The sequence below is a fragment of the Balaenoptera musculus genome, chromosome 3 (assembly GCF_009873245.2).
Source record: "Balaenoptera musculus isolate JJ_BM4_2016_0621 chromosome 3, mBalMus1.pri.v3, whole genome shotgun sequence".
NCBI classification, from domain to species: domain Eukaryota; kingdom Metazoa; phylum Chordata; class Mammalia; order Artiodactyla; family Balaenopteridae; genus Balaenoptera; species Balaenoptera musculus.
In genome coordinates this window covers 162069620-162094644 of record NC_045787.1, presented here as the reverse complement: position 1 = coordinate 162094644, position 25025 = coordinate 162069620, and the positions used below count along the sequence as shown (strand labels likewise).

Sequence of the window (25025 nt, the reverse complement as noted above, 5' to 3'; positions counted from 1 at the left end):
CTTAGTTGGGTTGCGGGGGGAGGGGTGCAGGCATAGCTCCTGGGCCCATCTAGTAACCTGAGGCAGAGGCAAAGAAGCAGGGTTTTAATGCTGGGAGGTCGGGGGTCCCACAAGGCACAGACGCCCTCTCCAGGACCAAATAAATAACAACTCTGTTACTGTGAGGAGGTGAGGTCTGGGGAGGGTGGTAACTGAGCTCTCCAAGGGCTGGCGGGCTAAGGGGCTGCAGCCTGTGAGGGGCCTCCTCGGTGTGTCTTGGCCTCCTGAGTGAATCTGGCCCCCAGAATCACTCACTCTCCGAACCGGAGTAGTCAGCCACGAGGGAGGAGCTGAGGCTGCAGGGCTGTGGTGTGTCCTGGGGATCGGCTGCCTCCTGGGAGGAGCCTGGCAGGGGCTGGGGCCTGTCCTGACAGCTCTCCTCCTGCCCCGGTGGCCCACTGTTCTTGCAGGTCTTGGCGGTCTCCTGAGGACAGTCTCTGGGGGGTGTGGGCCTGTCCTGGGCGGTCCCCTCTGGCACCCGTGGCTCCCCAGACTTGGGGGTCTCAGCCGTGTGCTGAGGGCTCTCTGGGACCTCCCGGGACCGCCGCCGCACAATGCCCAGGTGCCCCACGGTGATGGGGGAGCCAGTGGGAGCAGATCTGCGGTTCTGGGACAGCTTCTTCAGGACACTGCTGGCTTTGCTGCTGCTGGCGCCGGGTCCCGGGGTGGAGGGGAACCAGGAGCGGCTGATGATCTCCGTCCGCTTGAGCTTCTGCTTGTCCTCATATGCTGCGGATGGGGAGAGGGAGGTCCAGAGCCGCCCTCTGCCCGGGCAGCCCCCCTTCTCCCCCTGCCCCGACCCCCTCGCCCACTGGCCCCCACGCACAGTCTAGGGTGTGGAACTTGAGCAGGGCGGCCAGCCTGCGGTCATCCTCCGTCTCCGGCACCAGCGGGATGTCCAGGCTTGCCTTGGCCTGCAGGGCCTGGTCCCTCTCTTCCTCCTCCTGCATGGCTTTTTTCTTTTCCTGTGTTGGGGAGAAGGGGTTGGGGAGGGATGGTGCGTGTCAAAGCCGTGCCTCTTTGCCCTCTGGGCTGGAGGGGAGAATTCCTCCAGTGTTCAGGGTCTCAGTTTCCTTCTCTTCAAGCTGATGCGAGGAAAAGGCCTCACACAGTGCTCGCGACATAGAATTTGCTCAACAGCAGGAGACACAATCATTAGTATGTGTACCACTGGGTTCTTCACTCATTCATTCTTTCCACAGATATTTACAGAACGTCTTTCTGCTGCCAGGCCTTGTTCTAGACACTAGGGACACAGCAGTGAGCAGACAAAATCTTTTGCCCTGGTGGAGCTGACATTCTAGTGGGTGAGCAAGACAAAGTGGTGAGGAGAGAAAGAATGCTGGGAAGAGGGTAGGAAATAGGCAGGGGGTTCAACTTTAAATGTGGTGTGCATGGTAGAGGGGAGGGTTAGGGACAGTCTCCTGAGAAAATCACGTTTGAGAAAAGGTGTCTGATTGAGGGAGCCATGTGGGTATCTGGTGGAAGAGTGTTCCAAGGTGGAGGGAACAGCCTGTGCAAAGGCCCTGAGGCAGAAGTGTGCTTAGCCTGCTTTTTGTTCTCCCCGCTCCACTGTTGGTGATGCCCGGCAACCCCCGCCTGCCTGTGGTCCTGACCCTGGGCCGGAGCCCTGCTCACCCGGAACCTTTTCCGCAGCATGCTGTTGAGGGCGAAGTCGTCCTTCCAGGCGCTCTGGGCCTCCTGGATGTGGCTCAGGGTGGGGAGGGCCTTCTTGAGCGTGCTCCGGTCAGCCTCACCGTGCTCCAGTCGGAACATGGCATCTGTCTCCAGCTTCTGCTTCTTCTCGTGCTCTGTAAGGGTGAGAGTGGGGCTGGGCCTTCAGGGCCCTGGCTCGGGGTTGGGGTCAGGGTCGGGATTGGGCTCGGAGCCCACCCTTGGCGCTCACCTGTCGTCAGCACCTGCTCGTTGTCTGCCATGTCCCAGCGCTCCTCCTTGCGCTGGGCGCCGCTCACGATCACGTAGTCGCAGTTGGCGGGGTCTGTCTGCATCTCGATGTAGTTGACGCAGAGGTGGCATTTCATGCGGAACCTGGGAGGGTGGAGGGTGGTGGGCTAGAGTCAGGACACTGTGGCCTGGTTCCTTCCGTCCGTGCGTGTCATCAACTAGTGTTCACGGAGCACCTGCTACATGCTGGGCTCCGTGTCGGGGGGACAGCCGTGGGTGAGACAGATATGGTTCCTTCACCCCGGCACTGACCTTCTGTCCGGAGTTTGTTCACCTGTTCATCCAACCATTCATTTGTTCGTTCGTTCATTCATTCAACAAACCCTCCTAAGGGGACGGAGCAGAGCCTGCGGGGCCTTGTGGGCCACGGGGAGGACTCAGGCTTTTACTCTGAAGAAGGTGGGAGCCATGAAGCGTTCTAGGCAGGATGTGCCCTGACTGACAGACCATGATGGTTTCCAGGAGACCCCCAGGGAATAATCATCAGGCAGAGGGTAGAAACTTCCCTCCCACTCAGACTCCTTTGTAGCCCCCTCAGCCTGCAGCCCACCAGGCTGCCTCTACCTGTAGATCGGGGTCGTGTAGTAATTGCCAACCTTCTTCTTTTCTGCATTGTAACGAACACCTAGGAGGAGAGGGAGAGAACGAGGCTAGGGCTCAGGCCACCCTCAGCGTCTTTTCCTGGGGTGGGGAGTAGACGGGGGTGGTATTTCACTCCCCTGCAGGGGAGACACCTCTGGAGGACACAAATTCAAGCAGAAAAGAGCCATATCTAGGCTGCGGGATGGGTGCTCAAGCCACAGAGGAGGGTGGGCTGGATGGAGCCAGAGGGCCCGGGTTCAAACCCTGGCTCCACCCCACCAGCTGTGCGACCTTAGGCCAGCTGCCCTGGCCGTCTGGCCTCAGGTTCCCCATCGATTGGATAGGGATGGCTATGACGCCTACCGCAAAGGGCTGGTGTGAGAACTGCAGAAGCTAGTAATACACACGGATCGCTTAACACTGGGCCAGGTGCTCAGCAAGCATTCAAGAAGGGTTGGCTTTTGGGAATTCCCTCCCTGTCGGTCCAGTGGTTAGGACTCTGTGCTTTCACTGCCGGGGCCCAGGTTCAATCCCTGGTCGGGGAACTAAAATCCCACAAGCTGTGGGGTGCGGCCAAAAAAAAAGGGTTGGCTTTTATTATTTTTCTAGAGACTATCCAGGTTTTTTGTTCCTTTTTCACTGATTAGATGATATATTCTTGACTCTTATCTTGCTTACTGAGTGAAAAAAGCTTAAACTAGAAAAACAGAGCTTGCGGGGGGGTTGGTGGTGTGGCCTGGCTGGCTTTTCCCTTTCTGGGGGGCTGCTTCTGTTCACGGCCCTGAGGTTGACCCACGTGTGGTGTCAGGCTGCGCCCTGCGCTCTGCCGCCTGAGCGCCTGGTGGCCTTTGGGGCAGATGCCCCCTTGCTGGGTCTGATCAGGGGGACGTGTTGGGGGGAGTCGTTCCACTTCAGCAGTGGGGTGGCCTGGCCCCTCTTTCTTGCACTGGACCCTCCTGCCGAGAGCCGCCGGCTCCTGTTTACAGAGCGAGCTGCTGCCCTGGGCCAGGCGCCGTGGGAAGGGCTGAGGATCCCCGTACTATAGCGGAGGACACGGAAGCCAGGAGGGTCGAGTCACCTGCCGCAGGCCTCAGGGCTGCTGAGCAGGGCCGCAGACCCACGTCTGTCCGTCCATCTGTGCACCTGTGGGCACGATCAGGGGTGTGAATGCTAAAGGTAACAGTAAGGGTAGTGGCAGCAGCAGGTTGAGTTTACGAGCCCTCGCACGTGCCACATGCTGTGCACTAAGCACTTTAGTTTTTATTTATTTTTGGCTGCGCTGTGCGGCTTCTGGGATCTTAAGTTCCCCAACCAGGGATCGAACCCATGTCCCCTGCAGTGGAAAGCGCAGAGTCCTAACCACTGGACCGCCAGGGAATTCCTTGCACTAAGCACTTTATATGCCACACAGGCGGGCACTCATACCACCTGAATTTCACAGATGGGTAAATCGAGGCGCATGGAGGCTCAGTCGCCTGCCAAGGGTCACCAGCGAGGAAGTGGCAGGGATGGGATTTGAACCCAGAGGCTCCTAACCGCTCCGCCATGAGGCATCCACAGCCCACCAGGCACTCCAGCCCACTGTCCCCTACTCGACTCCTGATCGGGGGCCCGGCGGAGACGGTCTCTCACGGCGCCCAGCAGTTAAGGGGCTCGCTGGCCGTGGGGCTGAATGGTGGGGGTCAGGGTGGGGAGCAGGGGAGCGGGCGGAAGCTCACCCATGCCGATGTGGTTCTTGCAGCCGTCACACCAGATGTTATAGGGCATCTCAAATCTACACAAACAGAGAACAGCTCATTTGTCCCTGTCCACGTGGGCTCTCCCAGGATCTCCAGGTCAGCGACTCTGGCTGCAGTCACATTGCAAAGGGCGTGCAAGCGGGAGGGTAAGGAACGGTGGTCATTCCTGCAACCAGGCCAGGCCCATCACGTGGCTCTCTGGCCAGCTGACCCAGTCTGGGCGAGCGTCTCCGCTGGGTGCTGCCCTGTCTTCCATATCCCACCACGTCAGCTACACAAGTTTCCAAGCAGAGGAGGAAGCAGGCTTCAGGGGGCACTGGTGTTCGATTCCAGTTGAGCTAAGTTGTTGTAGTGACACTGGATTTTTTTTTTTTTAAATACATTTATTTATTTATTTTTAGCTGCACTGGGTCTTTGTTGCTGCACACGGGCTTTCTCTAGTTGCGGCGAGCGGGGGCTACTCTTCATTGTGGTGCGTGAGCTTCTCATCGCGGTGGCTTCTCTTGTTGCAGAGCACGGGCTCCAGGCGCACGGGCTCAGTAGTTATGGCTTGCGGGCTTAGCTGCTCTGCGGCATGTGGGATCTTCCCGGACCAGGGCTTGAACCCGTGTCCCCTGCATTGGTAGGTGGATTTTTAACCACTGCGCCACCAGGTAAGTCCCTGGGTTTCTTTTATCCAGTTCTATTGGCAACGTGCAATTCCGGTAAATTGCCATTAACAGCAGTAATGGAGCTTCTCTTTTAAAACAAAACCATTAAGTAATGAATGAGGTGAATTTAAGACACTGTACAGATGAGATGAGGGCTTGGCAAACAGACTGGATGAAGGCAGGGTGGGTGGTTGGCTCTGGAGTGTGGAGGCATGGCGGGAGTTGGAGGTGACCTTCAGCTCTGTGACTCTTGGGGCCACTGCTGAGATTTGCATCTTGACTGCTTTTCCATAGATGTTCCTGCCTCTGATGGTTTTGTCACTGGATGCTCTGCTCAGGCCCAGGGCGGACCCCAGAGGCTGAGGGCAGAGTTCACGAGGCAGAGAGGGGCTCCTTCTGGGACGACACAAGCTGGCTTCTGCTTCCCGCCACGGCTGACCCACAGGGTGCTGGCCAGAAATAAGAGGAGAACCCCGGGAATGGCCATCGTCCTGGCTTGACTGCAGTAATGGCTGTGATTCTTTATCCTCCCCATGTCCGTGCCCTTTGCAAGATGACTCTGCAGCCATTCCTGTCAAGAGGTGCAGTGTGTTGCCCCACCCCCTCCCTGCATCATGACTTGCTTTGGGGAATCAATGAGACAGAAGTGACAGGGTACCAGCTCAGGGTCTCTGCCTCAAGAAGCCTTGCGTGCCTCTGCTGGCTCTCTTTTGGAACCCGGCTGCTGCTGTGTGAACAAGCCCAGGCTAGCCGGCTGGAGGATGAGACACACTTGGAACACAGCCCAGTCATACCAACCAAGGCCATGCTGGACCGGCCAGTCCCCAGCCAGGCAACCCCCAAACATGTGAGACAGCCCAGCTCAGGTCAGCCAAGCCCAGCCAAGGCCAGCAGAGGCATCCAGCTGAGCTGCAGACTCGTGAGCAACACGAGTGCTTAACATGTGCTTATCGTTTTGTTACGCAGCAATGGCTGACTGATACAGCAACTTTCTGCTTTATGGAATTAAGACCCTGCAGCACTGGGCAAAATCAGGGGGTGCTGAAGGCTCCTTGAGGTTGACACCAGGTGGCACAAAGGGCAGGGGTCCTCAGGTGATGCCAGGGCCTTACCTGATGATGAGGATGCCCTGGGACAGCTTCCGAGCCCGCTCCCGAAGCGGGTGGCTGTTATGGTATCTGTTGAGTGAGCCATGCTGTGTGGAAAGGAAGAGGGAGCAGATTAGCACTGCTGAGCTGGGGGAGCTCAGGCCCTCTCTCACAGGCCGAGAGAGGCCTCATTCTTATGTCCTGCTGGGAGTGTTCACAGCAAAATGGGAGGCACCTAGGCTTTGGTGAAGCAAGTGGGCTTGGAATCAGGAAAACGGGAGTCTGCATCTTACCTCTCCCATTTAGGAGCTAAAAGAGCTGTGTGACCCTGGGCAGTGACCTCACCTTTTGCCTTCCTGAGCCCTATGAGTCAACTGGGGACGAGGATCATAATTACCTCCAGGTGTTGTGGGATCAGGTGAGATGACAAGACCAGCAAATCTCTGCTGGGTACTCTATGTGTGTCATCTCACTTTAATCCCTCAATGCTTCTGGGAGGTCAGGTTGTTTTGTTTCCCCTTTGGACCTATGGGGAGACTGTGGTGTAGAAAGGCCGAGTCATGTGCAGGGGACCACACAGCTGGGACATGCTGATTCATTTACTAGCCCCTTACTGAGCGCCCACAGTGCGGGGACACAGACGCAAATGAGACAGGTGAACATCCCTGCCCTTGAGGTGCAGACGTTCTAGAGGGGAAGATGGGGGGCTTCCCTGGTGGTGCAGTGGTTAGGAATCCGCCTGCCAGTGCGGGGGACATGGGTTCAGACCGTGGTCTGGGAAGATCCCACATGCCGCAGAGCAACTAAGCCCGTGCGCCACAACTACTGAGCCTGCACTCTAGAGCCTGCGAGCCACAACTACTGAGGCCTGCGTGCCTAGAGTCCATGCTCCGCAACAAGAGAAGCCACTGCAATGAGAGGCCCGCACGCTGCAACGAAGAGTAGCTGCCGCTCGCCGCAACTAGAGAAAGCCCGCGCGCAGCAACGGAGACCCAATGCAGCCAAAAATAAATAAATAAAATAAATAAATAGAGGGGGAGATGGACAATATGCAAATAAATGGGTGATGCATCAAGGAGTTAAGAAGGCTACGGAGAGAAATAAAGCACTAGGTCATGCGATAGAGAATGAGACGGTGGTCAGGGAGGCCCTCTGTAAGGAGAGACCTAAAGGAAGGAAAGGAGTCTTGGGGTCAAAGGGAGGGAGAGGTTCCAGGCAGACGGAACAATGAGGAGGCCAGACGAGCTGGAGCTGGGAGGGTGAGGGGATCTGACCCAGAGGCCGTGTGTGGGACCTCACCCTGGACTCCACTGGAAACACACAGCACTGGGCATGCTGGTGTTTACATGGGTCATTGACGAGGGTCACACTGACCACCTGGGAGGGAAGGCTGCCCCAAGACGCAGGTGACAAGTGCAAGGCAGGGAGACCTCGGGGGCCGCCCGGGCTTCTGCAGCTGTGGTTCTGACTCCAGGAGGGGATGAAGAGCGTGGGGCCCCTGCCCTGCAGGGTCGCTATGCTATCGTGGACACGGAGAAGGAAGCCTGCCCCTTACCTTTGTAGGGTTGAAATCCGGAGGGTAGTACTTGTTTACGCCTTTCCTTTCACCCTGGAAAGCAGAAGAGAGACGTGAGTCAGCGAGGGTCCTACAAGAGACCTACTCGTGCAGCCTTGAGGGGCGAGACCTGGACAAGGAAGACAGGGATATCCTGGAGGATGACCCAGGGCTCCGTGTCCCATCGAGGACTGGTGACCTGGCGGAAAAAGCCCCACTGTTGGGAATTCCCCGGCGGTCCACTGGTTAGGACTCAGCGCTTTCACTGCTGTGGCCTGGGTTCAATCCCTGGTCAGGGAACTAAGATCCGGCAAGCTGAGCGGCTCAGCCAAAGAAAAACAAACAAACAAAACAAAACCCACCGTCGTCGCTGTGGAAAATTCCACAAGGGTCAGACTCTCCTAGAGCAATGGCTTTCACAGTTGTTTTAGGACCGTGACTTAAGGTAAGACATATTTAACCCCAAATGCACAAGCACAGGTTTCAGGAAAGAATGCTCACCCAGCTGTGACTCTCTCTTTTAAATGCTGGCAGCCACCTGCTGAACTGACTTATTGACTTAACGATCCACTGAAGCAGTGGGTCTCAAACTTGGCTGCACGTTACAACTACCCCAGGAGTTTCTAAAATACTGATGCCTGGGACCCACGCCCAGAGATTCTCCTGACAGAGGACCTGCTCTGGGGCATGGTGCCTGGACACAGGGCTTTTCAAAAGCAACCCTGGAAAACACGTGTGTATACACATCCTTGTACATACAGGTTCACTCACAGTAGCCAAATGGTGGAAACAACCCAAGTGTCCATCAGTGGATGAAAGGATAAACAAAACGTGGTCCATCCATATAATGGGATATTATTCAGCCACAAAAAGGAAGGAAGCTCTGATATATGCTGTAATGTGGGTAAACCTTGAAAAAATCATGCTAAGTGAAAGAAGCTGGATACAAAGGGACACATGGTACATGATTCCATTGATATGAAATGTCCAGAACGGACAAATCTACAGAGGCAGAAAGCAGACTGGTGGCTGCCAGGGGCTAGGGTGGGGGAATGGGAGTGACTGCTATTGGGTATAGGGTTTCCCTTTGGGGTGACGGAAATGTTTTGGAACTAGATAGAGGTGGTCATTGCAAAATATTGCGAATGTACTAAATGCCACTGAATCATATGTTTTAAAATGTCAGTTTCATGTTGTGAATTTCACCTCATTAAAAAAAAAAAAAAAAACAGGAAAGAAAAAGAAAAAAGCTCCCTGGGTGATTTTAGTACAGCGCAAAGTTTGAGAACCACAGCACCGGAAGACCATGATCCAGAGTCTGAAAATACCTGCGAGCTTGGGGTCAGGGGTGGGGAAGGAGACTTTTAGGGGAGGGAAAGGGCTATTCAGGGGACCCCTTCCCTTCACCTAAAGATCAGAAGAGAAACCCATTGAGCACAGCCTGTCTACTCACCATCTTGGAAGCTGCCTACTGGTCCTCACCCACTACTCAGCCAATCGGAAAAGACGATGAGACACTGCTTTGTCGACTCACTGCCCAGTGCCACCCTCCTGAACAGCCTGGCAGACAGTCGCGGCTTCTCTGTGAAGATACGGTGGGCTGTGCGTGGTGGTGGCGGCTCAGACGATCCTCCCCGCAGGTGTAGGAGGCGTCCAAGGAGCGGCGTTTGTCTGTCTGGAAAGGGAGTGTCCTGTCCACTCTCCATCCAACATGTATTTCCCAGGTGACATTTCTCACCCCTCCACGGCCCCCATCATCGCTCGCCTGGACGAGTACAGTCACCTCTTCCCTAGGCTCCTGGCTCTGCCCTTGACTCTCACGGTCTGTTCTCCTCGTAAGGGCTAGAAGGATCTGTTAAAATATAAATCTGAACTATCGCTTTCCTGCTTAAACCCCTCCAGTGATTCCCTTCGCTTTGAGAATCAAGTCAAACCCCTCCCCATGGCCTATGGGGCCCCTGCCTGCCTCTCCGAGCCCACCTTTTACCCCTCTCCCTCTCGCTCACTGTTCCACTCACAGTGGCTTCCTGGCTGCCTTCGAAAGCTCAGCAGGTGCAGGCCAACTGCCTTGAATGCTGCTAAACACCCGCAATGCACAGGATAACACCCACCACAAGTGTTCTTTGTCACAGGTCTCAGCTCAAACATCACCTCTGTCAGAGGCCTCATCTGATCACCTGATCTAAAGTCTCTTCTTCCCTGGAGCTTCTACCACATCACCCTGTGCCTGTTTACTTGTTTACAGTCTGTCTCCTCCGCCGGGTCCCACTGTGCTATGTCTCCGGCACCCAGGACAGCTCCTGATAAATGCTGACTTCATGAATCTCTGATAACTGACTGAGGTTCCATAAGACTCAGTGTGGGTGACACAGAGACACTGGGAATTTGGGGTTAGCAGATACAAACTATTACATATAGAATGGATAAACAACAAGGTCCTACTGTATAGCACAGAGAACTATAGTCAATATTCTAAGATAAACCATAATGGAAAAGAATATTAAAAAAAGAACATATATATAACTGAATCACTTTGCTGTACAGCAGAAATTAACACAACATTTTAAATCAACTGTATTTCAATAAAAAAATTAAAAAAAAAAAAAGAGAGACACTATGAGGGACTAAAGTGTAGTCCAGAATGGGGATTGGCAGATTTTCTCGATTGAGGGCCAGAATTTCTGTCCCAACAGCTCAACTCGGCTCAACTCTGCTGTCACTGCTAGAAAGCAGCCATAGGCAATATGTAAATGAACGGGTGTGGCTGCATTCCAACAAAACTTTATTTGTGGACCCTGAAACTTGAATTTCACATGATTGCCACATGTCACAAAATATTATTCTCCTTTTGATTTTTTCCCCACAATTTAAGAAGTTAAATCCATTCTTTGCTGGTGGGCTGTACAAAATCAGGCAGTGGTCTGGTTTTGGCCTGTGAGTGTAGTTTGCTGGCTCCCTGTGCTTGAGTCAGGAAGTCTCTAACTGTTTCTGCCAACTTAGCTGTGTGCTCTCTAATAGTTACTGTGTGCTACCCGCTGCAGAGTCCAACATCATTGCCCCATTTACTCTATACTATGTTAGTATTATCTCCAGTTGACAAATGAGGATGTGGGAGCTTAAGTAACTTGCCAGGGGCCAGAAGCTGATAGGAAGGCAGAGCCAGGGTGCAAAGCCCCAGATACAAAGTGTTCCACCATCCCCCCCAAACTCCTCTCCACCTCGGATCCTCCACCTGTAAAGCGTGCCCCTGGACCAGATTTTCTTAAAGTCACTTCCAAACTAAAAATGCTTTTGCCAACAAAATAGCTAAGTGCCCACCCAAGCTTTGGGGGCACAGTTCCCTGGGCTGGAATCCCTGCTCCATTCCTCACTAGCTGGGTAACCTTGGCCAATGTCTGAGCCTCCCTGAGCTTATATTTCCTCACCTGTAAAGAGTCGATGACGGCAAGAGGACTGACTTTCTGGAGTTGCTGTAAATGAAATAACATACAAACATGGGTAATGCTTGCACAGAGTAAGTACTCCATTTACAGGAGTTGGGGGTCTTACCGTGGTTTTATCACCCCAGTGGGTGGTACAGGTGGGGCTACAGGGTGGATGTATAGAAATCTCTGGTCCTTGGTGTCAAGAATAATGATAAACCCCACTGGCTCAGGGCATAATGCTTGGGCTTGGATTCCGACTCTGCTTTGCTTGCTAGCGGCTTGACTTTGGGCAAACTGCTTCTCTCTCTTGAGCCTGTTTTCTCATTTGTAAAACGGGGTTTATACAAGTATCAACCTGATGAGGTTGCTGTCAAGACTCAGTGAATTAAAGTATCTGGAAGAGCGCCTGATGCTGAGTTAAACGTTGGTAGTTTTGATTATTTCTCATGCCAAACCGTTTTACAAGCGTCATTTAAAAAAATCTTCACCGAGACCCAGAGAAGTAGGGGCTTACTGTCCCATTTTCCAGATGAGGAAAACCTGAAGAGGTATAATATGGGCCAGGGTCAGGTCTGGGGTTGCGGCCAGGGCCCGGGGTTTTGGGTCGGGGGTCGCGGCTGGGGGGCGGGCGGCTCCGAGCATCGGGCCCACGTTCCCAGAGCCCCGCGGCCCCCGGCGCGTTCGTCCCCATCGGGCGGCTCCGAGGCCGGGTGAAGCAGTGGACAGACCCCCAGCCCTACCGGGCCTAGCCGCCCCTCTGCCCGCCGGCACTTACCTGCCCTCCTCCTGACGTCACTCCGCGTCCGTTCCGGAAGTCCCTGCTGGGTGCGTAAGGGGGCGTGGCGCACTGCCCGCGTGACAGAGACGCCTGCGCGAGGCGGGGCGAGGCGGCAGCGCAGCGCTGACTGGCTGAATGTCGAACACGCCGCTCGCTCACAGCCGCCGGAGTGGACCAATCCGGGCCTGCCCTTCCCAACTGCACGCACTACACGATGCCCCACCCTCGGCCCCGCCCACTTTGCCTGACCCAATCCGAGGACCGCCTTTCTGATGATGCTTTCCAGAGAGTGGGATTTCGCCAGCTGAAGCGGTGGAGCAATGGTGGGCAGATTCCAGCTCCTGGGCCAAATCAAACCAGCCCCTTGTTTTTGAATGGCTAGCGAGTTAAGAATTGTTTTTCCATTTTTAAATGGTTGCGGGGGGAATCAAAAGAATAACATTTTATGACTTGTGAAAATCAAATGAAGTTCACATTTTAGTGTCCGTGTATAAAATTTTATTGGAATACATCTGCGCCCACTCATTTACCTGTCTGTAGCTGCTTTCCCACTACAGTGGCAGAATTGAATGGTTGTCACAGAGCGCCTATGGCCCATGGAGCCTGAAAATGTACTGTCTGGCCGTTTACAGAAGTGGGTCAGCCCTTGTCTTAGAGCCTTCAGACCAGCTTGATTTTGCCTTCTGCACAGGGCAATGGCTTTTGAATGTACTTTTGTGCCTTGTAGAGTTTAGCAAAATCTGTTTGTTCATTTGTTCGCTCAATAGCTGTTTACTGGGTGCCTGCTATATGTCAGGCCACGGGGATTATGGAGTAAAGGACACACCCTTTTCTCACTGATGAGGCTGGCATGTCAACTGGCAATTTATCGAGGACAGTGTGAAAAATGATGACACTACTACTGCTATGATTGCTACTATTACTATACTATTTGGTGCCAGGCCCTGTTCTAAAGCCCTCATAAGTCAGATCTTGTGTAATCATAGTGCTGCATATGGAGTGCTCACTACTCACCAGGCATCATTCACCAGTGCTCACTATTCACGTGAATCACCTCAGGGAATGCTGATTCCAGGAGATGGATACTCTATCATTTTCATTTTATAAATGACGAGACAGGCCCAGAGAGATTAAGCAACTGGCCCAAGGTCACACAGCTAGTGAAAGGTGGAGGATTTGACTTACATCTGCTGACACTAAACCTTGTTCCTTTAACCTCTGAGCTATACTGCTTTGGGTTGTATGCATTAAACATAAGGGCTGTGGGAACCAGGAGGAATCTTTAACAAGGGTGGGGTGTTCAGGAGCGGGCAGAAGTGAGGGTCAGTGAGACCCCTGTGAGGGGTGACACCGGAGCTGGATAAAGAGAAGCCAGGCAGAGGAAGGGTGCGGGGGGAGGGCAGAGGAATGCTCACAGATCCTGAGGAACAAGATGGAGCTGCACTCAAACCCCAGTAATCTTGCTTGCTACCTCTGGATTTTGGTTGAGTCCTTGTCTTGCACCTGAAAGAAGAGCTAGTGACTGAAAAGCCACAAAATACTCATTTGTGAGTAATATTTTGGTGAGAAGTGTGAGAGCCCTTGGCTTTCAAGGGACATGTAGAGCCCACTCTTTTTTTAAAAAATCCTTTATTTGTTTATTTTTTGTTTATTTTTGGCTGTGTCGGGTGTTTGTTGCTGTGCACGGGCTTTCTCTAATTGAAGCGAGTGGGGGCTACTCTTCGTTGCGGTGCGTGGCTTCTCAGTGCAGTGGCTTCTCTTGTTGCGGAGCAGAGGCTCTAGGTGCACGGGCTTCAGTAGTTGTGGTGCGTGGGCTCAGTAGTTGTGGCTTGAGAGCTTAGTTGCTCCGCGGCATGTAGGATCTTCCCGAACCAGGTCTTGAACCCGTGTCCCCTGCATTAGAGGTGGATTCTTAACCACTGCACCACCAGGGAAGTCCCGAGCCTCACTCTTATTACTCACACACAGCTCAGGTGATGGAAACATACATCAGCCTGGGATACGAAGAGACTGTCTATAAAGATGCCAAGCGCAAGGCATTTCCCGTGGGACCAAGGGAACTGGCTCAGGGAGAGGAAGACAATTAGCCAGGCTGGGCAGGGTGACAGGAAGGGACCTGGATTCTAGCTCTGGGGGACCCTGACCAAGTCATGTCACCTCTATCTGCTTACCTGTAAAGTGGGATATCTCAGCCCTGCCCATGGGAACAAATGCAGTAAATGCCTACCAATGTATTTGTAAAACAGTTTGAAGAGGAAGAGAGAAGCCAGTGGGCCGGGAGGGGCGTTCCAAGATCATGGTGTGGCTTCGGGGGACAAGAGCAGAATGACCGAGGAGGAGGCGACCTCTAAGCACCAGGAAGTTCTTTACATAAAACTGAAACCCACTTCCCTGCTATTGGCACCCACTATGTGGCCCTATTCCTAACTTTGGGGGTCACAGAGGACTGACCCCTCTTCCACATGCCAGCCCTTCAGCTCCCTCCCACCTCTAAGAGTCTGTGGTTCAAGTCTACCTCTGTCTTCATGCCCCAATCACCAACCAGCTCAGAAAGCAGGCGCAATAGGTTAGACATTTTATATTTAATCTGTGACTGTGACCAAAACTATTTGGGGTGTCTGCCCAGCCCCCACCCCTACATTTGTGTGAGAACATCCAACTTCCAGAGGATGCTGCAGCATTTCTATTTATGGCCCATCCTTGGCCACAGCTGATTGGATCAGGGGTATAGATTTAACCCAAGCTGGGCCAATGGGGTTTGCTCCTGGCAATTTACAGCTGGGATCCAGACATGCACAGGAATCTGCTTGTGGCTTAGTCTGAGGACATAGAACTTTGGGACTTAGTGGGAAGACATCTTCAGCCATGTGCAGAGAAAAGCAGAGATGAAAACCATGTGGTGAGAAAGAGAGAGATAAAGAAATAGAGATAAAGAGGGAAAGAGAGAGAAAGAGAAAGAAATAGAGAGGCAGAGAAAGAAATAGACAGAAAAACTTTCCTTATCCCTGGAGACCTTTCAGTTCTTAAGTGGCTTGATATATCCCTGTATCCCTAAAATAAACTCTCCTCTTTGACTAAGCTAATCTGAACAAGTTTCTCTTTCTTGCAAGCCAAAGAACTTTAACAATATCTGTGTCTAAGATGCAGAGTTGGTATGTGGAATTTACAAACTCCAGATCATTCCCCTTATTTTTTTGTGAAAACTGACACCAAGACTGGGGGGCCTCAAACAATTCATTTTATAGGTAGAACTGCAAAGTATGAAATAGCTATAGAATGGTAAAAATGAAGTCCAAACCAAGTTAATCATCTTTTACAAGTGAGCACTGAGGCTGGTCGATAATGCAAGCTCTCTGATTATGGAAGACAAGGTAACAGGATTTGAAATTCAGGGGGCTACAAAACCAGGACGATGGATCTTTGTGCAATCCTACTGGTCTGGGTCTCTTAACATGAAGCTGTACTTGCAGGTTACTTAACACATTTCCCAGGAGTATCAGAGTTCCAGATTTGGTGGTTGAGGGGGTCTGAGTCCAGAGAGAAAATGAAAGGTCGAATCAAGAACTTGACAAAAGGAAGCGTGACACATTTTCAAATCAACTGCAGACAAAACAGAAAACTCAGTGACAGGCCTATATATCTGCCTCTGTCAGATCCTGATGAGATCAGGACAACACTTGGGTTTCTCGGATAAATCCTCTTCCTGGTGCAAGCTGGAAGACAGAGAGGACAGGGCCAGCTCCTGCGTGGGCCACTCCTCCAGTGGCCAGGCTCTGAGCACACAGGGCACCCAGGGAACCTTGGTGTCCTTGCCATGATCCTGTAACTCCAGAGGAGGGGGCAGGAGAGGACCTGCAAAATGAGCAAGTTCAGTGCCACACCTCCAATTGTTAGCTACTGCACCTGGCTTATTCTGCAGCTAAATTCTTTGGGGGAAACAAAAATCTTGAAAAGGAACATCTGACAGATAAACAAGGTCTTACTGTATAGCACGGGGAACTATATATATTCAATATTGTGGGATAAACCACAATGGAAAAGAATATAAAAAAGAATGTATATGGGACTTCCCTGGTGGCGCAGTGGTTAAGAATCCGCCTGCCAATGCAGGGGACATGGGTTCGAGCCCTGGTCCGGGAAGATCCCACATGCCACGGAGCAACTAAGCCCGTGCGCCACAACTACTGAGCCCGTGTGCCACAACTACTGAAGCCCTCACGCCTAGAGCCTGTGCTCCACAACAAGAGAAGCCACAACAGTGAGAAGCCTGTGCACTGCAACGAAGAGTAGCCCCCGCTCATTGCAACTAGAGAAAGCCCGCGTGCAGCAACGAAGACCCAACACAGCCAAAAATAAAAATAAATAAATAAATTTATAAAAAAAAAAGAACGTATATATGTGTATAACTGAATCACTTTGCTGTACAGCAGAAATTAACACGACACTGTAAATCAACTTTACTTCAGTAAGAAAAAAAGAAAAGGAACATCTGATTAGAAATACGTTTCGTGTGTGAAAAGAGGAGTGTGGCGATGCAAAGGGCTTCGAGTCCACGCAGGGCAGTGAGAGCTACTTAACTGGGCTGCTGTCTCTAAAGAGGAAGAAGGCAGGATTGGATTAAATGAGAGAGGGAGCCTCCCTTCCCAGTGGTGGAAGGGCACCTTGAAGCCACGAGGCCCCATCACGCTTTGTGGCCCTGTAATCAGCAAGAGAGGACATGGAGGAGGTCTGGACCTTGAAGAGTTCAATGCCATCTGCAAACTACCTCCAAACAAGAAGAATGACATGCTCAACTCAGGCACTGCTTTTACTGTACCGGGTTCAAAGGACTTTTAAAGGAGGCCTGCGCCTTTATGGGTTTAGGAAAACGGGATTCTCGGGAGCAGTGGGTTCTATTCTTGGCTCTGCTGCTTGCTATTTTGGTTGACCTGGTGTGCCATAGGAAGGGTCTGACAATCTCTTGGAGCCTACCGTTCTTGAAATTTAAGGAGAGAGCAAGGAAGCAGAGATGCAGAGACACTCATAGCATTTCTGGTTTTCTAAAAGCCTTTTAAGGAATAACTCAATGCATTTTTGCTTGCGGCTGGAATGATCAACGGTACCAACAGAGTGCACGAGGAAGGCATTTGCTGTTCTCTTGGCGGCCCTGTTGCAGTGGTGCCTTATTTACCATTAAATGCCCACAAATGCAGTTTACTTCATAATGTCCTTCTGACAACCAAATCTGAAGGACATGGGGGCGATAAGCACAAGGGTGCTGCGATCAGTCACAGGCAGGTGGGCCAGAATTTGGGCTAACGCGTGCTTTCGTCCTGGCTTGAAGCCTTAGAGTCTAAGGCAGCGTCGGCAAACTTCCTGTAAAGAGCCAGATAGTAAATATTTTACACTGGTGGGCCAGACAGCTCCGTAGCAACTGTTCAGCTCTGGGGCTGTTGAATGAAAGCAGCCACAGACAATATGTAAAAGAACAGGTGTGCCTGTGTGTCAATACAACTGTATTTCTAAAACCAGGCAGAGGGGGACTTCCCTGGTGGCGCAGTGGTTAAGAATCCGCCTGCCACTGCAGGGGACATGGGTTCGATCCCTGGTCCAGGAAGATCCCACATGCTGAGGAGCAACTAAGCCCATGAGCCACAGCTACTGAGCCCGCATGCTGCAACTACGGAAGCCCGTGTGCTAGAGCCCGTGCTCTTCAACAAGAGAAGCCACTGCAATGAGAAGCCCGCGTACCACAATCAAGAGTAGCCCCCACTCGCTACAACTAGAGAAAGCCCGTGCAGCAACGAAGACCCAATACAACGAAAAATTAAAAAACAATAAAAAATAAAATCAGGCAGAGGGCAGATGGTTTGCTTAGCCATGGTCCAAGAGATCAAAAAGGTGAAATCTTTATCTTCAGTGCATCTACAAGTCAGATCTACAAGTCTTTTTGATAAAAGCAGCTGCAAAGCTGCTGTGGACAGGATGCAGGGAGGTCCCGTGTTTGGACCATGATCATCTGCTTACTGGTTGTTACAAAGATTTTAACTTCAAATCTAGGGATTTGAATTCGGGCTCCATCACTTCCTAATTCTGTGACCTGGGCAAAGTTGTTAACTACCGTATGGCTCAATTTCATCACCCAAAGATGGGGAGAATGAGCCTCAAAATTCAGAGTTGCGGAAGAGGTTTCATGGGATAACATTGAGAAGGCACTTAGCATGATGCCTGGTACTTTAGTCTAGATTCCACCAATGTTGACTCTGTAGTCTTTGGCTCAGAAAATAGGTTTTCCCCTTTCCACTGCATAAATGAATTGGTGTTTATCAAAACGGACATGAGACAACCAGTACTTGTAACTTTTGGTCTTCTGCATCTAGGACATCTATGTGGAGTCACTACATCAATTCATGACGATAAACATTGTCCATAGGAGAAATGGCCCTAAAGAAAAGACGTGTGTCCAGAATATCACCCTTAAAACAAATTAAAATCTTAAAAAAGAATGTTTGGGAGTTAGGCTTGATGTAACTGCTATATACAGACAATTGAAATATGGGAGAAATGGAATGGACACCCTTACCCATACCACCCCCTCGGCCAAATGGAGACTATCTAGCTATCTATCTATCTATCTATCTATCTATTTATTTATTTATTTATGGCCGTGCCATGCGGCTTGCGGGATCTTAGTTCCCCAGCCAGGGATCGAACCCGTGCCCCCTGCAGTGGAAGAGCAGAGTCCTAACTACTGGACCGCCAGGGAATTCCCAATAGAGATTTTTACTACAGATGGTTCTCCTCCTTAAGGAGTGTGTTGTCCAAAAGAAATGAGTACTATTGACAATTTTAAGAGGAAGTCTCTCCTTTTGTTGCTTCTGAGATGGATCTAATAAAAGCATGGAGACGCTAAGAGAAAGTCAGAACTCGGAGCCTTGGGGCTTCCCTGGTGGTCCAGTGGGTAAGACTCCGTGCTCCCAATGCAGGGGGCCTGGGTTCGATCCCTGGACAGGGAACTAGATCCTGCATGCATGCAGCAACTAAGAAATCCGCATGCTGCAACTAAGAAGCCCGCATGCTGCAACAACAACAACAAAAAGATTCCGCCTACCACAAAGAAGATCCTGTGTGTCGCAACTAACACCTGGCGCAGCCAAAATAAATAAATAAATAAAAACAAAAATCTTAAAAAAAAAAAAAAGGTGAGTCAGGCATCCACTGTCTGACTCACCTGCATTAAGGTGATGTTTTCAAACAGCAAACCACAAGCATATAGAACAAGCTTTTGGGATAAGACCAGTATGCAACACAGCAGGGGCGGGGCACAGGAATCAGGCTTAGGGACCACAGAACTGACCCCCGTCCCCCACACCATGAGCTCCAGGTAATAAATTCCTTCTCCTCCTGCGACCAGGAACACATGTGAATGCCGCCCTCCAGAAGGGTGCTGATTACACAGAGCCGACCCAGATGAGGGAGGAGATGCTTTGTCAGATGAGAGAACTGGTGAGGGTAATAGAAAAAAGGGAGGAGGGAAAAAAGGGAAATGTTGTCTAGTACACCAAAACTTCCTAGAAGGCTGAAACATAATCTTAAACCACAAGCAAAATATTTAGATTGACTTTATGTATGACTTACCCAAATATGCCTTGTTCAGTCATTCATTTGACACATTTATTCAGTGTTACTAGGTGTCTAGCTTTGGTCTAAGCACTGGAGATGCAGTGATAAACAAGACGGGCAATCTTTGCCCTCTTTTTTTTTTTTTTGGCTGCACCGCACGGCTTGCAGGATCTTAGTTCCCCTACCAGGGACTGAACCCGGGCCCTCAGCAGCAATCTTTGCCCTCTTGAGCTTACATTCTGGTGGGTTCAGGTTGCATCATCCTGGGCAGACCATTCTCTATGAGCAGGATCCTGATTCCTTCAAGTTTCTGCTCTTTGAAGATAGGTCATAGAATCTTCTGACCCATTACTCCAATCTGGCAACTGCAGAGTACGTGGAAAGGCAGGTGGATGCTGAAGAGAATTAATTAAAGGGATGATCTATGGCTTTTTGTATGAAGACCAGCCAGCTCAGAATAATTTATGTAGATGCTTGGGACATTCCTATAATTGAAGCACCACATCATGGGGCATTTTAAAAGGTCAGTTTTAATTTAATTTTATTTTTCCTCACGCAAACATCAGGGTGTCTTGTGCTTAAACACTGTAATTTCCCACAAACAAGCCCCTGCCTCTGCTGTGTTAAACACCACCATAATTTACTTGTTAGAATCAGGAATAATAATGAGTTTGTCTGAGTGGTAACAAAAGCCTGGAAGAACTGACTCTTTAAGATGTGTTGAAGGGACCAGGCCAGGAGGCTGAGAGAAGTAACAAAAGACATTTGGGAGTGAAGGGGGCACTGAGAGGGAGGCTGGGTGGCTTAAATAACTTCAAGGTTGGGGGAGGTATCTTGTCAGAATCTGAGCGTTTCCAGGTCCTTAGAAATCATCTCACTGTCTTCATTTGACAGACGGGAAAATCAGTCCAGAGAGCTTAAGTGAAAAGGCCACAGAGTTTGTAATGGCAGAACTTGGTACAGAACCCAGGTCTCCTGATTTTTGCCCAACGCTTATTCCACAGTTGACCTGTCTGTTACAATCATCCATTGTACTTCATATAATCCAATTGCGATAACCAGTTTTCAGAAAATTGGGCTATTTTTAGGGTCTCCAGAGAGAGTGAGAAATAATATAATATATACTTCGGGGCATAGAACATGGTTCACGAATTCAAAATTTACTTAGTGAAAAAGGAATAAATTGATCTGTCTTTTAATTTTTGGCCCTGGTCAGTGGTTCTCAACTGGGGAGAGTTGTCTCCCAGGGGACATTTGGTTGTGACATCTTCGGGGGGTCATGTTCACGGGATCTAGCGGGTAGAGGCTGGCTACGCTGCTAGACAGAAACATCTCACAGTGCACAGGCCGGTCCCCGCTACCACAAAGAATGATCCGGCCCCACGTGTCAGTAGTGCTGATGTAGAGAAACCCTGCGCTAGAGGCACAGGAAACAAAATGGGAGCTCAGATTGGAATGTGGACCCTGGTGGAGATGCTAGGCGGGCTGAAGAATTTGCCAGCAAAGGTACTGTTTCAAAAGGTAAGCATCTTTGGGCTCCTAAATCCATCACTTTCCCCATCCCGTTTATAATCCGGATGGTATTCGGGGCATTTGGGGCTGCTATTTCTTGCCCTCACTCCTTCTTCCCACCCCCAACATTTAAACACAACCCGCTCACTCCCGCCAAGGCACGAGGCGCATCGCACCCCTAGATCCTCCAACGGGGGTGACCCCACGGTGGGCAGCTTCCCCTCCTCGTTCTGCCAGGCACTAGCTGAGCCCCTTGAGCGGGTCTCACTTCACTTTTCTGGCTTCAGTTTCCTCCCCTGTAAAAAGAGAATAATATGCCCACCTCCTCGGGTTGTTGAAGGGCACCCCTTCACCCTACCACTCCCACCACAAAGGCCCCTGAGCGGTCACCACGGAGCCCGCCCTGTTTCCAGTTTTATGAATCTTCTTCGGCCTCTGAAGTAGGAACTGTGAACCCCCACTCTACAGATGGGGAAACTGAGTCTAGCCAGGGACCTGGAGTGCGGTCTCATAGCTTTGAAGGAAGGTGCCGGCCTGGAAGGCGGGTGTCTTCTCCAGAGTACCCCCAGAGGGCCCTCAGCACTAAGGGGGCGCCCAGACGAGCTTCTTATCCCTGCTGGGTCCCTGTGATCCCGCTTCCCCGCTCGGCGACGCTCTCACAGATGAGGAGGAGCCAAGCCAGGGTCTGAAGAGCCCAAGGTACGTGCGGCCTCCGCAGCGCCACGCCAGTCCTCAGGCGCATGCGCGAGCGCCAGTGCGCCGGGGCCTTCGGGAGGCTGGCCACCTGTCCCAGGCTCTGCTCTGACGCCCGCTCGGTTGTCAGGGCAACCGGGGCGGGGCGGGCCGAGAACTTGAAGGCCTAGGCTTCCTTTGTTCGTTCACAGCCTTTTACCTCAACTTGGTGACGCTTCTCCGAGTTGTTCTGTGTTGTCCCTTCGTTCATTTACTTTCCGATTGGACAGAAGCTGATTTTCTATCCCCATGACCATTAAATGACAACCACGGGCGGGCAGATCCCGGCCAAGATCAGGTGCTGGTGGGGACCACTTTGAAGATCTCCCTGTGTCCATCCGGTTCACACCCACGTGCCATTTTTTTCTTTCCTCTTTTGCTTTTGAGTACTCTATAATTTATTACCGATATCTATAATTCATCTGACTTCTCCGGCCAGATCCTGCTAAGACCAAATCACGAATCTGAATTTTGTAGAGATGACTCATTGGTGACTAATTCCATTAGGAAAGCATTCTCTGCAAAGGAATTCGCAGCAGGATTTCTTTAAATAGAAAACTTCCTCAGTGCACTCAAAACGATTCACTTTATATAAAATTCATTTAAATACAAGATCCCCCCCCCTTTTCTGCGTATAGATGTAAACTGCTGTGTATGGCTCTTCATGTTGTGCCTGGCTGAGAGGCTGGAAAGGGGGCTGAAATCCAGCCTAGGCTGTGTTCCCCAAGTTGAAGGACAGTGCATCTTATTCTAATTCTGTTAAAATGGATGCCTTTTTCATGGAAACTTTGCATGAAGTTTGCATCCGCGCCAGCTACCTTCCTGCACATAATAATTTTACCGTAATTAGTTGCATGGCTTTTAGCTTTATGGAATGTTTATAACAAGCTTTTATAGTACGTCATTCCATTTCATTCGCCACAGACTTTGTGTGGACTCAAGTCTTTGATTAAAATTAAACAGGGGCAAATAATGTCATGTAGGATTGGGTATTAATTCTTTTCTGTGCTCCATCAGGTCATCCAGGAACCCAGATTCCTTCCATCTTGTTGCTATTCCAGCTCCTAGGGTTTGTCCTCAGATACACAGTAGGAGCTGGCTTGCCTCTATATCCAAGTTCCCAGCAGAAGGGGGAGGAGGAAGTCTAAGGCGAGCAGTTTTGTGTTTAAGGAGATGACCTCCAAATTGCTCTGATGTTTGCTTGAATCCCATTGGGATTCAGCGTAGTCACATGGCCACACCTGGCAGCAAGGGTTCCTGGGAAATGTAGTTTCTAGCTGGGGGCCATATGTACCCCTACAATTCAGGAGGTTGTATTACTTAACGGAATAAAGAGAGAGTGGATGCGGGGGATTTTTTTTTTTTTTTAAGTTGTGAACCTCTTGAGGGTAAGGACTGGCTCATCAAATTTTTTGAATAAATAAGCAGACATATGGTAAATGTTTTGTTTTTGGTTGATGAAGAAGGGTCCTGTTATATTTGATAAGCAGCATTGCATAGTAGAGAAGCAGGGATTCCAATCCTCCCTGTGCCACTTACTGACTGTATGACCTTGACCAAATTATATCATTTCCTAGCCTCAGTTATTCTAAGTGTATAAAGTATCCTTTATAATATCCTTTATAATAAACCAGTAATAGTAACTAAACTGTTTTCCTTGAGTTATGTGAGCTGATCTAGCAAATTATTGAACCCAGAGAGGGGATCATGTGAGCCCCTGATGTATAGATGGTTGGTCATAAGTACAGGAGGCCCAGGATTTGTGATTGGCACATGAGGTGGGGGACAGTCTTGTGGAACTGAGCCCTTAACTTTTGGCATCTGGCATGAACTCTGAGTAGTTAGTGTCAGAACTGAATTGAATTGTTGGACACCCAGTTGGTGTCCAGAGAGTTGGAAAGTAGGTTATTGGTGTGGAAAAAATACACTTGGTGTCAAAGGTGTAGGTAAAAACATCTCAGCAGTGACCTTATTTGGAAATACGGTCTCTGTAGATATAATCACGTTAAGAAGAGGTCATTAAGAGGGCTCTATTCCAATATGACTGGTGTCCTTATAAGAAGAGGGCACTGCAGAGAGAAACAGAAGAAGGCCACGTGAAGACAGAGGCAGAGACTGAAATGTTGCTATCACAGGCCAAGGAAGCATGGCCATACCAACACCTTGATTTTGGACTCTTGGCCACCAGAACTATGAGAGAATAAATGGTGTCTTAAGCCACCCAGTTTGTGGCAGTTTGTTAGAGCAGCCCTAGGAAACTAATACAATAGCAGAGCAAGGGAATGAAAGTACCTGGGTCCCGAGTGATCAAACAGAGAGCGGCTGCCATGCACAACAGGACCACTTACCTGAGGACAGTTACCTGAATAAGGTTCATACTTCTGCATTCATTATACTGGTACATTTTTGGGTGTCTGTTATAGCAACTTAGCTCTTTTTTACCCTGTTAATGATCTTTACAACATGGAACACTGAAGTTTCTTTCTTCCAGAAGCTGCTCTTTCACTTTCCTCCTCCTTCCTTTTTTTCTCATTCCATCTGTTTTAGAAAGCTAACTTTTTCCTGTCTTGGAATATCCCTTGTTTACTACTCTAGTTTTGTGACTGACTGCTTTTGAGTGTTGCTTTCGAGGGAGAATTGTAGAAGTTGTGAGAGATGTATGTGACAAACTTGGCATTCTGTAACACCAACCAGATTACCAGGTTTTTTTTTTTTTTTTTTGGAAGGTTTTGGAGAAAACAGCATGAATCAACCAAATTATTTGTAAGTAAAATTAGAGTAGTTTCAAGCTGTCACTTTTCTCTGCCCTACACACGTTATTTGAATAAGTTGGCAGGAGAATGGTGTTTGAGTTTGTGTTAGGGAATCATGGGGATACAAACCTGGGTTTAAATTAGTGAAATTTAAAGTGGAAAATACTTTAATTCTTAGAGACAGTATACTTTAATTCTTAGAGACAGACTATACTGTCTCTAAGGACTTGGGATCAGGTTGTTTATTTGGGAGGCATCAAAGAAAAATGGCACTGGACAGTGTTAAACAAGCAAGGAAGATTTCATTCAAGACTATGGAAGTAGGGGAGAGAGACTGACCTCAACTCCTAATACAGCAGTGGCAGCTGGGAGGTTATAGCCAATGGGTAGGGTGGGGGAATCAGTGGATGGAGAGTTACTAAGAGGAACTTGGTTATGTGTCAAGTGTGGGGAGATTCTTGCTCAACTGGGCTCAGCAGGACAAGGACAAGGGCTGGCCAGAGAGAGCTCAGAGGAGCCTGACTAAAGTTTGGCCAGAGAGAGGGGTCCTTGTCAGAGGTGACCCCAGGGAGTAGGAGTGAGAGAGCTGGGAGACTGTGACCAAC

The 25025-nt window shown here is 50.3% G+C and overlaps 1 protein-coding gene across 4 annotated transcripts; it reads right to left on the bottom strand.

Annotated features, from left to right (window-relative positions):
- Positions 1-69: 69 nt before the first annotated feature.
- Positions 70-11883, bottom strand: CCDC130 (coiled-coil domain containing 130). 4 transcript variants are annotated; one of them, XM_036848479.1, is made up of 11 exons: positions 11819-11883; positions 11044-11088; positions 9072-9293; positions 7619-7672; positions 6088-6170; positions 4305-4360; positions 2569-2629; positions 1946-2088; positions 1678-1850; positions 866-1004; positions 70-768 (listed from the first exon to the last, which is right to left on the bottom strand). In XM_036848479.1, exons 3-11 carry the CDS (start codon positions 9072-9074, stop codon positions 287-289), a joined length of 1194 nt encoding a protein of 397 aa, XP_036704374.1. In that variant the 5' UTR covers positions 9075-9293; positions 11044-11088; positions 11819-11883; the 3' UTR covers positions 70-286. The 4 variants fall into 4 exon arrangements, with proteins under 4 accessions (XP_036704374.1, XP_036704375.1, XP_036704377.1 ...); XM_036848480.1 differs by lacking the exon at positions 11819-11883 and adding an exon at positions 11168-11342; XM_036848482.1 differs by lacking the exon at positions 11044-11088 and having other exon boundaries at positions 11819-11835.
- Between the last annotated feature and the right edge of the window lie 13142 nt (positions 11884-25025).

Excerpts from the sequence above, each read along its gene's own strand:
- CCDC130 (XM_036848479.1), bottom strand. Across the intron at positions 2,630-4,304 it reads CAAGAACCACATCGGCATGG|GTGTTCGTTACAATGCAGAA; the intron begins GTGAGCTTCCGC and ends CTCTCCTCCTAG. Across the intron at positions 2,089-2,568 it reads TACACGACCCCGATCTACAG|GTTCCGCATGAAATGCCACC; the intron begins GTAGAGGCAGCC and ends CCACCCTCCCAG.